Raw genomic sequence first — 15,370 nt, forward strand, 5'->3', positions numbered from 1 at the left:
TTGTTCTCTTTTTATTTGGAAAAGTATCAAAATACATGTTGGTACCGGTATGGATACCAACAACACTACTCTAAACTAATCCCAAACTATTTGGAGTTATGAAGTGTGCCCAAAGTTAAGAATTGAATGACTGGAAATGATTATGCTTTAAACATTCATCTGAAGCAGGAAATGGAGTTGAGCTGTGCACACAGCGCAGGTATGTGTTGGGTGTCCTTGTCCTGCTGGATCCCAGCAGTGGCAGGATGATGCATGTGTGCCATGTCTTCATACAAGCCTGTATTTCTGTAGTGTGCTGGCCTCTCTGGTGAGCCAGGCCTCCACAGTGGCTCTCTTGCTCTGGAGGGTGGTCTCTCGCTGGGTGCGCTCAGCTGCGGGCAGTGAGGACAGGCTGCTCAGCTGGGCTAAGAAAGACAGGGGGGACGTTTCAAACACCAGCCATCACAAAAGTCAGAGTCAGAGTATATGCCTGAGCAATGCACACTCAGACATACTCGCAATTGAAATTTCCTGACTCTCGGTTTCCATGACAACACAGTGAAAATAAAAATAAAACAGTAAACACTGAATTAAAAAAAAGTCTTAATATAAGAATTGAATGTGTGAAGAGGGTAACTTTGATAACTCTTAACTCATTGGCTGCCAGCCATTTTCAGTTCAGAGCCACCCATACTGCCAAGTGTTTTTCAGTATTTTGACTGATTTTCCAAGACTCACAGAAAAGTGTGTCTTATGACTATGTACACACCGAAATTACCAAAAGAAAGAGTAGACTCTCTTCTTTGATCAGAAAAAAAAAGTTTGTTTCTACCATTTTCAGTCTTTTAGTAATAGACAGTAGAACATAGGTTGGTTTCACCAAAAACAGCTGTTTGACCCAAAAAAAAATGGAGAAAACACGCTTCTTTTTTTTTGTGCAAAGTGGCACTGCTGCCACCTAGCGGGTAATTTTGCCAGTATATTCTCTGTTTAGTATTTACAAGCCTAAGATTTAGTGACGAACTCCGCTAGATTGTCCCCCAGCCCGCTCCGTTAAAAACGCAATTGACGTCTATAGACGTCTTTGGCAGTGAACGTTTTTTTTTTAAATTGACGTCTATAGACGTCAATGGCACCGAAAGAGTTAACCAGCCGCTGATTACAGATCAGATCATCAGACACAGAGAGGGAAGAGCGTCCCGTTCAACATTTCAAATGCAATTCATTTAGCTTTCCTGGGTCATCATTTTTCTTTTTTATATTCTAACTTAGTGTTGAGACCCTTTAAAGTTCCACATTAGTTACATCTGAAAATTATTAATTTATCCTCTAATCCATCTCTACAGCACACTCAACAATGACAAATCAAAAAGAAATTGAGTGTTTTGTTGATAGATAAAAACATAGAAGATATATCTAAAAATGTGACAGCTTCAAGTCATCTTGAAGGGCTGCCCATTCTGCTCCCAACTTTCAGGACAATATTTCTAGGCACAGTCAGGGGCCAGAGGGTCTCCAGTTCAGTCAGCTAAGGATGTTTTGCAGATATTGTGGTCCTGCTGGCCTCATTAAGCAGAGACGTCCAGCAGGCACTGGGGTGGTTTGCGGCCAAGTGTCAAGAAGCAAGGATGGGAATTAGCACCTCCAAGTCTGAGGCCAGGCTTGCCTGCTTTGGTTGGAGTGAGTCACTGCCTCAAGTAGAGAAGATTAAAGGATCTACGAGTGATCAAAGTTCTATGCCGTTTCATCTTTAGTTTGATTTTTAGCTGGAAACATTCTAACAACCATTTAGAAAAAAGCTTGAGTAATGTTGATTGTACTTGTCTAAACTGTTGAGATGTGTCTGTGTTTGTGTGCATCTGCCTCTTATTTTCACCCTGGATGCGCAGAGTTTCCTGGTACTGGATGATGAAGTATTCCTGGTTGTGCTGCAGCTTTCTCAGTTCATTCCCAGTTTCCTGTGTGGCCAGGCGGAGCTCCTCGAAGGCCTGGTTGATCTGCTGATGCCGCTGGGATAGAGTGTCCATGGCCTGCCCTCCACTACCGCAGCTGGTCTACAAATAAACCATTGAAAGGGATCTAAGCTTTAGTCTATCCTCTTCCATTTAGTTCTAAAAACATAAAGACAAAAACTAAATCAACTACTAAACTAAATCAAATGATACTGTTCTTGTTCAATGGCATTATGCCGTTTTGAACTATGTACACATTTCAACGCCGGAACAACGATCAATGCCTTCAAAACTTACATTTGTAGATTCTTGCACCAGCCTCTGCTCTGACTGCAAGATGTGTTTAATGCAGCGCACCAGCTCTAAAGGACAGCGGTCATAAGTGCTCTGCAGAGGAGACAGATACCAACAATACATTCATCAGTCCAGTAAGTGCAACCTTTCTTTTCTGCTACTGTCATTCGACTCAGATTTAGAATGCTGCCATTGCAGCCTGCTGCAGTTTTCTGTGAAAACACTTATTTTTTAAACCCTTTTTCTACACTGTTTTTGATGCTGTGCTGCTATTTCAGGCACTTACATCTGTTATGATGCGTAACAATGGCAATAGCAAAGTTGTTTTCACATTAAAGCAGCTGATTAGGATTGGATCCTCCCATGCATGTATCCTAGGCCAAGGACAGTGGTCCACTCAAACGGCCCATTTGAGCTCTAACCGTTGCTCCACTCAAATAAAAGTTGCATGTAACTGTGATAGAGTGATACATCTTCATATATAACATCATGTTTCACGCTGTATGAATTCATAATTTCATGTTGGACTGGCAAATGAACCCCAAGGCCTATCACGCGAACCAAAGAGAGGAAGTAACATAGAGCGCAGTGCACTTTGGATAGAAAACACACACAAACCGAAGAAGCAGCGGTAGACAAAGAAAACGTGGAGTCGTGAGGAGGTGCAGGCGCTTATTGATGTATGGTCAGAGGACTTTATATCTGGTTGGTTGTGGCTAGAGTTATTGCTTGTTGTGAACAAACCGGCTGAAGGGGATGGATTTCCGTTTTCGGTCCTAGCCAATCAATGAGCAGTGTTTTCTTCTTCCTCGTGCTTTTTTCCTTACTTCGAGCTTTACTGTCTCAAACGAGCAGCTGTTGTAACTGCGTGATGTTGTGGAGGCGGTTTGGTCCGCTTTCAAAGGGCCATTGTGAAAGTGAACTGAATTAAATGAAGGTGAATTTTCCTGAGTCCCTCAGACTATCCTAGTGTGAAAGTGCCCTAAGATGCAGTTTATATGAATGAGCCAAATAACATCTCACTCAGTGGGTCTACATGATGAGATTAATTCCATTACAGCTATAGTTGGGTTCTGCTCTATCTGAGCGAGGGTAATTCTCCTTGGATATATGTGGGTGAATGAATGGGATCAGAGGCACAAAGCGTGTCATACCCCGGTATGATAGGTGGCGCTGTACCCATTCCAACTGTTGCTAATAGAGCCACTTCCTGTTGACCTCTTCATCACCAACAACAACAACAAACTCAGGCATTGGAGAAAGATGGAGAACGCAGAGCCAGATGAAGCTACGTCCCTCTACATTTGCTCTGTGATGAGCTGCTTGTTGCACAAACGCGATGCCCAACGGAACCCCCCCCCCCTCTCTACAACAAGCGGCTAAACAGCCCTGTGAATGTAGCAGATATGTTATCACAGGAAACCTTTTGGCTAATGCCCCAGTGACTGATAAGATTTCTGGACCACAAGTGTTTTCTTGTCTTGCAGTAGTTAACTGATACCTTAAACTGGCTGGCATAGTGGCCTAGCTTGATCTTGAGCAGAAAACCGTCCTCCCCTCCCTGAAGCTGAGCTTTCCTCTGTAGCTCAGCCACCAGGTTGTCCAGCAGACACTTGGCTTTGGTCTCCTCTACTGGGTTATCCAATTCCACTGAATCCCTGAGGAAAAAAAAATTTAAAAATCAATATCAGTGTCTATTAAGGAATAACAGAATTTATGCATATTCAAATAAAGAGGAGATCATTTGGAGAGACTATGTGCTTTGCAAAATGCAGGCATATATAATGAAAACATTTGATTCCAATGAGCAGCAACATAAGGAATCCTGGATGAAGGGAGGGAGGAATAGGATCCCTCACAGTCTAAACACTGGTGGCAGGAGAAGGGTTTTATGCAAATAGAGGCAGAGTATAAGAATTACAATAGCCAGGTTTCACCATTCACATGCAATCAAACCTGAAGCAGTCTTTTCAAAAGCCACATAAATCAGACACCTTTCCATTGATGGTTTGAAGTGAATAAACTTAGGTGTGTAGCGTTACCTGAGGGTGGCAGCAAAGGCTTCATTGTTAGAGGTTGTAATTAAGTAGAAGTAGTTGAAAACCTCAAGGAGGAAAAAACAACAACTGTGGTGGACATCCACACAAAGAAAATGGAGAGCTCTTCTTCAGGACTAACTTTCATCTCTGCTAATTTCTGGGACATTCTATGATATTTGGGAAGACACCTGTCAGTCATGTGAGTTGCATCACAGTAAATTACTCTCATGCAGGGAATGTACCTACTCCAAGGTAAGAGCTAATCAATACCCTACAGACAAAGTTCAATGAACAATGGCCATCCATAGTCCATGAGTATATATATACACACACATATACACACATGGTAGTTCCTGAAGTGCAGGTATAAAACAAACAGAGGGAGTACTTTGGCCAGTCGTTATAAGAACTTTGAAAAGATCCTTGTGGTCTGAAAGCACTCTGTGTGCCGGGGGTAGTATGAGGTGCCAAAATAGGACCAAAGCTGAACAAGAAGTATGAGATGGAACAAAAGTGCCCATGTGACTATGACCAAGAGGTAGACCAGAGGCTTAAAAAAAATGTAATATTAGGCAGTAAAATAATCTACAGACCCTTCCAACACCACCACCTCCCCTACACTCAAACATTCCACGTTTCGCTGCATGTCAGCAGCAAAAATTTGGCCCTGCACATATAGCTACCTGCAAGCTTCTGGGTATGGGTGTAGCCCCCTCCCTGACATGGTGGATTATAGACTATCTGACTGCCAGACCACAGTCAGGATGGGGAGATGTGCTTCTGGAACACTGGAATGCAGTACTGGGGCTCCGCAGGGTACTGTTTGGGCTCCTTTTCTTTTCACCCTGTACACATCGGACGTCAGGTACAACTCAGAGTCCTCAGAGTACAACTTTCCTTTTTGATAAAGCTTATAGTTAGGGATGGCTCAGGTGATCCTGAAACATCCCATAGTTAAGCTGCTATAGGCCCAGACTGCTGGGGGGCCTCATCTGACACACCTTTCCTCACTTTACTCTCTTTATGTACATGTGACATTATTGTGGTCATTAACTCGTGTTTCCCTGTTCCAACAGGTATCCTTTGAATGGTGTTACAGTGTTTGTTGTCCCCTCTTTTCTGTCTTCTCAAACCCCAGCTGGTGGAGGCGGATGGCCACCCTTTCTGGTTCTGGTTCTGCCAGAGGTTTCTTCCTGTTAAAAGGGAGTCGTTTCTCTCCACAGTCCCCTCAGGCACGCTCAGGACGGGAGATTGGACTGAAGACAAGTTTAAGAGTAATCTGTTGGTTTCCTTAGCTAGGAAACTGTTTTTGAATTGGCTCTATATGAATTAATTGGATTATTTTATAAATAATAATGATTACAATTAATTGAATTCCAATTGGCTTGAATTGGACTTTATTATCTAAGTGCTTTGAGATGACATTTGTTGTATTTGACGCTATATAAATAAAAATTAATTGAACAATTAATTGAAATGAGACCACAGGCAGTGTGAGTCGGCAGCAGCACATCCAGCACTATCACCCTGAACACGGGGGCCCCCCCAGGGATGTGTGTTGAGCCCCCTCCTCTTGACCCTGCTGACCCATGACTGCACGCTGCAACCCAACACCCCCCTCTGACCATCAACGGTCCTGGGTGTGGCAGCACCAAGTTCCTGGGATTCACGTCTCAGAGGATCTCTCCTGGACCACTAACACCTCATCACTGGCCAAGAGGGCTCACCAACGCCTCTACTTCCGCCGCAAACTAAGAAGAGCTGGAGCCCCGCCCCCCATCATGTGCACCTTCCACAGGGGGACGATCGAGAGCGTCTTGTCAAACTGCATCACAGTGTGGTATGGCGCCTGCACCGCATCCTGCCGCAGGTCCCTCCAGCGCATCGTGAGAGCAGCGGAGAAGATCACAGGCACTTTGACTGTCTAAAACCCCATACCAGTCAGTCTGCATTGATGGAGGGGAGATAGAGACTGTTCAGACCTGCAGATACCTGGGGGTGGTGCTGGATAATAAACTGGAGTGGTCTGCCAACATAGAAGCAGTGTACAGGAGGGGCCAGAGCCGTCTCTTTTTCCTGAGACGGCTCAGGTCCTTCAATGTCTGCAGTGATATGATGTGCATGTTTTATCACACTATCATTGAGAGTGCACTGTTCTATGCTGCTGTCTGCTGGGGGAGTTGCACTACAGACACAAACTGTAGGCGCCTGGACAAACTGGTGAAAAAGGCTGGTTCTGTTGTAGGCAGAAGGCTGGACCCTCTCAGTGCTGTGGTGGAGCAACAGATGAGGAGGAAGTTAGATTCTGTGATGGAGAACAATAAACATCCTCTCCACAGCATCCTGCAGGACAGAGGAGCAGCTGCAGTGAGAGGCTGCAGGACTGAGAGCTTCAGGAGGTCCTTTGTTCCCACAGCCAGAAGGCTTTTTAACAGGGACTGCTGACTTTTTTTTCTTTTCTCAAATTTATCTATGTATGTATTCATTTATTATTATTATCATTGTTGTTATTGTTCTAATATACAATCATTGTAAATATATATATGTTGTTAGTTTTTTTTTAAAGAAAAAATGTTAAGCTACTTGACTAAGTTTGAATTGATGAATAAAGTACTTTTCTATTCTATTTTATAGCCGTTTTGTTCACTGTTGCTGCAGAAATGAAAAGTATCATTTAGCTGTGATACATCTAATGTCTTCAGAATCAGAACCAGAATCTCTTTATTCACCAAATGTCCAACGTACACAGGAATTTGACCTGGTGTAACAGCGCCACAGAACATTAAATAAATGTTAGCTTAGCAGGACAAGTAAAAAAGAAGTTGTAACATAAAACATAAAATATATACAGTTGAGGTGGGATATGTACAGAATGATATGACTGGAAATATATACAAGATGGCAGGAATAAATATTGTTGAAGAGATGGGGAGAGTGCTACTGTTATTTCAACTGTCTTTGGGAATGGTGGGGGGTGAGTAGGGTGGTTTGTTTAGGAGGGTGATGGCCTGGGGAAAAATGTGTTCAGGTGTCTGGTGGTTTTGGTCTTGATAGACCTGAACCTGCGGCCTGATGGGAGGGTTGTTAACAGGGAGTGAGCTTTGCATCCCTCTCAACTCAATTTTTATCCCCCAAAACTGGAAGAGTGGAAAAAAAACAAACAGATTACATGCAATTATCCTGTCTCACTTATGCACAGTCACATCAGATGAGCAGGTGGGCCTTCAATGTGGACACGAACACGCTATCACTGTTATACGAATGTGGCCACATGCCTCTCAGACCCAACCAAATGTGTTCTGAGCTATTGGATTTCAATTCATCCTCAAAGACTCCCAAGTTCATCCACACCTGTGCTCGGAGCAGTGCACTGGTGATCCAATTAGACAGGACGCATCTTAATCCAAGCTCAAAGACACAGATGTTGCCATTGATCAATCAGAATGAAGTTCACTGCATACCAGAGTTGGCTTTCAATCCATTGAGCCAAGTAGTGTCGCACCTCAATGGGGAAGTGCTGCCCATACAGCGCCTGCATCTGATGCAACGCTTCCCCCTGAAGCTGCTGGGCCTGAATCCACATCGCCATGGTACTGCTGTGTAGCCAGGAGAGAAGGGGAGTTCAGAAACAATTAGCAACACCCATAATACAGAACATTTAGCCGCTGTAGTGAAAACACGAATATTATGATGCATTTAAGTTAGGATACAGTACATATTCACAATCCAATATGTGTCAAACACAGTACCCATAGATCTCACATTTCTAAGAAGCATTGCAGAACACACAGAGAGCATTCAGTTGGGCTGCAGAACATCATCAGTGAATATCCAGCCTTGTGGGAACAATCATTTTCCTACCATTAAACTCCAAAGAAGAAGTCTCATAAACCAGAATGATAACATTTCTGTAAAATGTTTTCCAATCTGGCACAGATCATGAGCACCCGGTGGGATATCATAAGAAAATCATTCACCATTATCATCATCAATAATCATCAGAACAGGTGGGCTGTATTTGTAGTGCCTACACACTGAAGCTACAGTCATCAAGAAGACTAACAGATGACATCACACAAGAAAAATAGGAATTAAAGGAGAACTCCGGGGCATTTGAAGCGCATTTCCATTGCTAGAGGTTGTCAAATACTGATAGTAGGACACAGAGAGGTGCAAATCTGCACTCCCTGTGTGGAGATCGCGCTGTTCGCACAGCCTGTCATGCGAGGCTAATACGTGGTGGCTAGGGGCAAGCGCTAACCCTTCCATGTAAAACAACAACTTGCACACTGCAGAAACGTCACACCACTTTATAAACCATCCGACAATAAAGTCACAAGCCTTACCATCAAAACCATATGCATGGTTCTCACATTACTGGCATGGGGACGTTACAAAACAACTTTATAAACAGCATGTAACTCACCGGTTAGTTGTACGCTCGCGCATGTGAAAGCCCAAAAGAGTCGATGGACGATACTCCCATATACAAAACAATTATCTTCTCTAGAAAAACTGCGTTCAAGTATTTAAAACATTACAACAATATTACTGGGCATGTATTGTGGTAATGTTTTAAATACTTGAACGCAGTTTTTCTAGAGAAGATAATTGTTTTGTATATGGGAGTATCGTCCATCGACTCTTTTGGGCTTTCACATGCGCGAGCGTACAACTAACCGGTGAGTTACATGCTGTTTATAAAGTTGTTTTGTAACGTCCCCATGCCAGTAATGTGAGAACCATGCATATGGTTTTGATGGTAAGGCTTGTGACTTTATTGTCGGATGGTTTATAAAGTGGTGTGACGTTTCTGCAGTGTGCAAGTTGTTGTTTTACGTGGAAGGGTTAGCGCTTGCCCCTAGCCACCACGTATTAGCCTCGCATGACAGGCTGTGCGAACAGCGCGATCTCCACACAGGGAGCGCCGATTTGCACCTCTCTGTGTCCTACAATCAGTATTTGACAACCTCTAGCAATGGAAATGCGCTTCAAATGCCCCGGAGTTCTCCTTTAAGTTCAGTGTCATGTAGCCAGTGTGGATGCTCAAATCCGTTAACAAGGGAGCTGAAATGAAAGCAGGATGTTCAGTCCAAACATGCTGCGTGTGTGGAGCAGGGCTGTCGGACAAAATGTTTCACTGAGCATCGAACATGGAAATATGGCAGAAATCACTTCTCTGTGGTTGTGTTGTCCACTGACACTGACAGGGTAAAAAGCTGAGAAATGGCCCTTTATGCCCATCCGTTTAACTTCAGCCTCATGCAGTTTGGGGATTTTTGTCTTGTCAGAAATCATTTTAGAGATAAATTTCCACGCATAAATGCTCAAATGACCACAGGTACCGAATCATTTCTCACATCACTGCGAACTTCTTTAAGTTATTGCTGTTAAAATCAGCTGCATGTTCATTGTGAGATGACAAGCTTTCCACAGAGTTCTCACCGAGTTGGAGAGCAAAGTGCACATCAGAGTTTCCAACTATTTTCAGTAGAATGTAGGCAAACCCTGCTAAAACAGCTGCTAAATGTGCTTGTGTGCAGTCATCTGGACCTCATCTGGACCTCATCTGGACCTCATTTGGACCTCATCTGGACCTCATCTGGACCTCATCTGGACCTCATCTGGACCTCATCTGGACCTCATCTGGACCTCATCTCTCCTGCTCACACACGGGCCTAATGTAATGGGGATAAAAGAAGTGCAATTGCCCTTTATGCCCACCCTGCTCATTGGAACCAGAAGCCACTTTCGGTGTCATGCCTACAGTGTGTTTTCGGTAGAAATCTTTCCTCCATTTGGCAAACTTCTACAAAGCAGACCTTAGAAATAAGGCTACACTTTCACTGATTGAGCTTATTCTGAACTGGAGGTCGAAGCCAAAAAGGATTGTCTGCATGTCACTGAGCCCATAAAGCAGCAAAAAGCCGTGTTTAAGCCCAACTACGAACATGAACAGGCTTCCACTGTGGCTGTTTCCAGCTGTTAACCACCACACCGTGGCCGTTTCCAGCTGTTAACCACCACACCGTGGCCGTTTCCAGCTGTTAACCACCACACCGTGGCCGTTTCCAGCTGTTAACCACCACACCGTGGCCGTTTCCAGCTGTTAACCACCACACCGTGGCCGTTTCCAGCTGTTAACCACCACACCGTGGCCGTTTCCAGCTGTTAACTACCACACCGTGGCCGTTTCCAGCAGTTAACCACCACACCGTGGCCGTTTCCAGCAGTTAACCACCACACCGTGGCCGTTTCCAGCTGTTAACCACCACACCGTGGCCGTTTCCAGCTGTTAACCACCACACCGTGGCCGTTTCCAGCAGTTAACCACCACACCGTGGCCGTTTCCAGCTGTTAACCACCACACCGTGGCCGTTTCCAGCTGTTAACTACCACACCGTGGCCGTTTCCAGCTGTTAACCACCACACCGTGGCCGTTTCCAGCAGTTAACCACCACACCGTGGCCGTTTCCAGCTGTTAACCACCACACCGTGGCCGTTTCCAGCTGTTAACCACCACACCGTGGCCGTTTCCAGCAGTTAACCACCACACCGTGGCCGTTTCCAGCTGTTAACCACCACACAGTGGCCGTTTCCAGCTGTTAACCACCACACCGTGGCCGTTTCCAGCTGTTAACTACCACACCGTGGCCGTTTCCAGCAGTTAACCACCACACCGTGGCCGTTTCCAGCTGTTAACTACAACACCGTGGCCGTTTCCAGCAGTTAACCACCACACCGTGGCCGTTTCCAGCAGTTAACTACCACACCGTGGCCGTTTCCAGCTGTTAACCACCACACCGTGGCCGTTTCCAGCTGTTAACTACCACACCGTGGCCGTTTCCAGCTGTTAACCACCACACCGTGGCCGTTTCCAGCTGTTAACTACCACACCGTGGCCGTTTCCAGCAGTTAACTACCACACCGTGGCCGTTTCCAGCTGTTAACCACCACACCGTGGCCGTTTCCAGCTGTTAACTACCACACCGTGGCCGTTTCCAGCTGTTAACCACCACACCGTGGCCGTTTCCAGCTGTTAACTACCACACCGTGGCCGTTTCCAGCAGTTAACCACCACACCGTGGCCGTTTCCAGCTGTTAACTACAACACCGTGGCCGTTTCCAGCTGTTAACCACCACACCGTGGCCGTTTCCAGCAGTTAACCACCACACCGTGGCCGTTTCCAGCAGTTAACCACCACACCGTGGCCGTTTCCAGCTGTTAACCACCACACCGTGGCCGTTTCCAGCTGTTAACCACCACACCGTGGCCGTTTCCAGCAGTTAACTACCACACCGTGGCCGTTTCCAGCAGTTAACCACCACACCGTGGCCGTTTCCAGCTGTTAACCACCACACGTGGCCGTTTCCAGCAGTTAACCACCACACCGTGGCCGTTTCCAGCTGTTAACCACCACACCGTGGCCGTTTCCAGCAGTTAACCACCACACCGTGGCCGTTTCCAGCTGTTAACCACCACACCGTGGCCGTTTCCAGCAGTTAACCACCACACCGTGGCCGTTTCCAGCAGTTAACCACCACACCGTGGCCGTTTCCAGCTGTTAACCACCACACCGTGGCCGTTTCCAGCTGTTAACCACCACACCGTGGCCGTTTCCAGCAGTTAACCACCACACCGTGGCCGTTTCCAGCTGTTAACCACCACACCGTGGCCGTTTCCAGCTGTTAACCACCACACCGTGGCCGTTTCCAGCTGTTAACCACCACACCGTGGCCGTTTCCAGCAGTTAACCACCACACCGTGGCCGTTTCCAGCAGTTAACCACCACACCGTGGCCGTTTCCAGCTGTTAACCACCACACCGTGGCCGTTTCCAGCAGTTAACCACCACACCGTGGCCGTTTCCAGCAGTTAACCACCACACCGTGGCCGTTTCCAGCAGTTAACCACCACACCGTGGCCGTTTCCAGCAGTTAACCACCACACCGTGGCCGTTTCCAGCAGTTAACCACCACACCGTGGCCGTTTCCAGCTGTTAACCACCACACAGTGGCCGTTTCCAGCTGTTAACTACCACACCGTGGCCGTTTCCAGCTGTTAACCACCACACCGTGGCCGTTTCCAGCTGTTAACTACCACACCGTGGCCGTTTCCAGCAGTTAACCACCACACCGTGGCCGTTTCCAGCTGTTAACTACAACACCGTGGCCGTTTCCAGCAGTTAACCACCACACCGTGGCCGTTTCCAGCAGTTAACTACCACACCGTGGCCGTTTCCAGCTGTTAACCACCACACCGTGGCCGTTTCCAGCTGTTAACTACCACACCGTGGCCGTTTCCAGCTGTTAACCACCACACCGTGGCCGTTTCCAGCTGTTAACTACCACACCGTGGCCGTTTCCAGCAGTTAACTACCACACCGTGGCCGTTTCCAGCTGTTAACCACCACACCGTGGCCGTTTCCAGCTGTTAACTACCACACCGTGGCCGTTTCCAGCTGTTAACCACCACACCGTGGCCGTTTCCAGCTGTTAACTACCACACCGTGGCCGTTTCCAGCAGTTAACCACCACACCGTGGCCGTTTCCAGCTGTTAACTACAACACCGTGGCCGTTTCCAGCTGTTAACCACCACACCGTGGCCGTTTCCAGCAGTTAACCACCACACCGTGGCCGTTTCCAGCAGTTAACCACCACACCGTGGCCGTTTCCAGCTGTTAACCACCACACCGTGGCCGTTTCCAGCTGTTAACCACCACACCGTGGCCGTTTCCAGCAGTTAACTACCACACCGTGGCCGTTTCCAGCAGTTAACCACCACACCGTGGCCGTTTCCAGCTGTTAACCACCACACGTGGCCGTTTCCAGCAGTTAACCACCACACCGTGGCCGTTTCCAGCTGTTAACCACCACACCGTGGCCGTTTCCAGCAGTTAACCACCACACCGTGGCCGTTTCCAGCTGTTAACCACCACACCGTGGCCGTTTCCAGCAGTTAACCACCACACCGTGGCCGTTTCCAGCAGTTAACCACCACACCGTGGCCGTTTCCAGCTGTTAACCACCACACCGTGGCCGTTTCCAGCTGTTAACCACCACACCGTGGCCGTTTCCAGCAGTTAACCACCACACCGTGGCCGTTTCCAGCTGTTAACCACCACACCGTGGCCGTTTCCAGCTGTTAACCACCACACCGTGGCCGTTTCCAGCTGTTAACCACCACACCGTGGCCGTTTCCAGCAGTTAACCACCACACCGTGGCCGTTTCCAGCTGTTAACCACCACACCGTGGCCGTTTCCAGCTGTTAACCACCACACCGTGGCCGTTTCCAGCAGTTAACCACCACACCGTGGCCGTTTCCAGCAGTTAACCACCACACCGTGGCCGTTTCCAGCAGTTAACCACCACACCGTGGCCGTTTCCAGCTGTTAACCACCACACCGTGGCCGTTTCCAGCAGTTAACCACCACACCGTGGCCGTTTCCAGCAGTTAACCACCACACCGTGGCCGTTTCCAGCTGTTAACCACCACACCGTGGCCGTTTCCAGCAGTTAACCACCACACCGTGGCCGTTTCCAGCTGTTAACCACCACACCGTGGCCGTTTCCAGCTGTTAACCACCACACCGTGGCCGTTTCCAGCAGTTAACCACCACACCGTGGCCGTTTCCAGCTGTTAACCACCACACCGTGGCCGTTTCCAGCAGTTAACCACCACACCGTGGCCCTTTCCAGCTGTTAACCACCACACCGTGGCCGTTTCCAGCTGTTAACCACCACACCGTGGCCGTTTCCAGCAGTTAACCACCACACCGTGGCCGTTTCCAGCTGTTAACCACCACACCGTGGCCGTTTCCAGCAGTTAACCACCACACCGTGGCCGTTTCCAGCTGTTAACTACCACACAGTGGCCGTTTCCAGCTGTTAACTACCACACCGTGGCCGTTTCCAGCTGTTAACCACCACACCGTGGCCGTTTCCAGCTGTTAACCACCACACCGTGGCCGTTTCCAGCAGTTAACCACCACACCGTGGCCGTTTCCAGCTGTTAACCACCACACCGTGGCCGTTTCCAGCAGTTAACCACCACACCGTGGCCGTTTCCAGCAGTTAACCACCACACCGTGGCCGTTTCCAGCTGTTAACTACCACACCGTGACAGCTTCCGGCTGTTAACTACCACGGTGTGGTAGTTTGGATTACTTTGGATCACTTTGCTGAGCCTTGACAGGGTTAGGATGCACAGAGCTGCAAAGCGCCCCGGCTGACTTTACCTCGAACTTCAGATGGGTTAGCTTAGCGACCCCAGAACCTGGCACCATACTGACCGGACCTGCTAACGGCCATGTGTCAGTACTGGTGAGAAGATAAATCCGTGTTGAATGGAAAATTGATGAATTTAAGACTCCTCTCATTATTTTAAAGTAGCGCAGCGCAGCGTTAGCAGGTTAGCCTGAAAGGCTAACTGAGTGGTTAGCAGAGAGGGGAGCCGAGCTCCAACAAAACTTCACTTTCATACGCCACAGGTGGTGAACTGCTCCTCCGTCTTCCACTCACCCTTCCACACACCGCTGCCCCTTCCAGCTACAGCACGGGGCAACAGCGAACAGCACACACAACTTTAGCTCCTCTTCAGCTCGCTGCCATCCCGGTGCCCAGGACCCGGTGCTCTGCTTCCAGGAGCCGCTTATCAAAGACAGCCTCCGGCCTCAGCTTTCAGCGGGTAAAAGGGGCTTAAAAATTACTTCAAATAGAGAATTAAAGCAGGGAAGGAGTTGGCGTTGGGTGGGAGTTCTTTGGACGTTCGGATTTTGCGGCAGTGAGATCTATTTCCGGGTGTGTTGTGGAGCTGCCGCGTGCCGCCCAGCTGTTATGCCGAGAAGTGCACCCCCATTCTCTGGAGCGCGCGCGCGCGTACACCGGTTCAGGTGTGAACTTTTCCATCTATCCAAAGTTAAAGTTAAGCTAAAGTTACAGTGATAACATGATAATGAATAAATATAATGAGTTCATCTTTTTCCTCATGTCTTCCTGTAGATGAATAACACACGTGCACTTCTGATACTCCGACAGGTGTACACTTAGAGCATCTCTTTCACCTGTTATTATATTATTATTGTACAAACATTCCAAAGTAAGGG

The 15,370-nt window shown here is 47.7% G+C and overlaps 1 protein-coding gene across 2 annotated transcripts in view; it reads right to left on the reverse strand.

The window, feature by feature from the left end:
* Positions 1 to 15,122, reverse strand: part of LOC142374405 (signal transducer and activator of transcription 5B-like) — a 45,396-nt gene extending 30,274 nt beyond the window's left edge. Inside the window, exons 1-6 of one of the 2 annotated variants that reach the window (XM_075458072.1) lie at positions 14,787 to 15,122; positions 7,767 to 7,860; positions 3,727 to 3,883; positions 2,229 to 2,318; positions 1,856 to 2,033; positions 274 to 404 (exon numbers count right to left, since the gene is read on the reverse strand). In XM_075458072.1, the coding sequence (XP_075314187.1) occupies positions 274 to 404; positions 1,856 to 2,033; positions 2,229 to 2,318; positions 3,727 to 3,883; positions 7,767 to 7,789 (579 nt within the window). In that variant the 5' untranslated portion in view covers positions 7,790 to 7,860; positions 14,787 to 15,122. Of the gene's footprint in view, positions 1 to 273; positions 405 to 1,855; positions 2,034 to 2,228; positions 2,319 to 3,726; positions 3,884 to 7,725; positions 7,861 to 14,786 lie in introns of both variants that reach the window. The other variant, XM_075458071.1, reaches the window with a different exon arrangement.
* Between the last annotated feature and the right edge of the window lie 248 nt (positions 15,123 to 15,370).

The sequence above is a fragment of the Odontesthes bonariensis genome, chromosome 23 (genome assembly GCF_027942865.1).
Source record: "Odontesthes bonariensis isolate fOdoBon6 chromosome 23, fOdoBon6.hap1, whole genome shotgun sequence".
Taxonomy (NCBI): Eukaryota; Metazoa; Chordata; class Actinopteri; order Atheriniformes; family Atherinopsidae; genus Odontesthes; species Odontesthes bonariensis.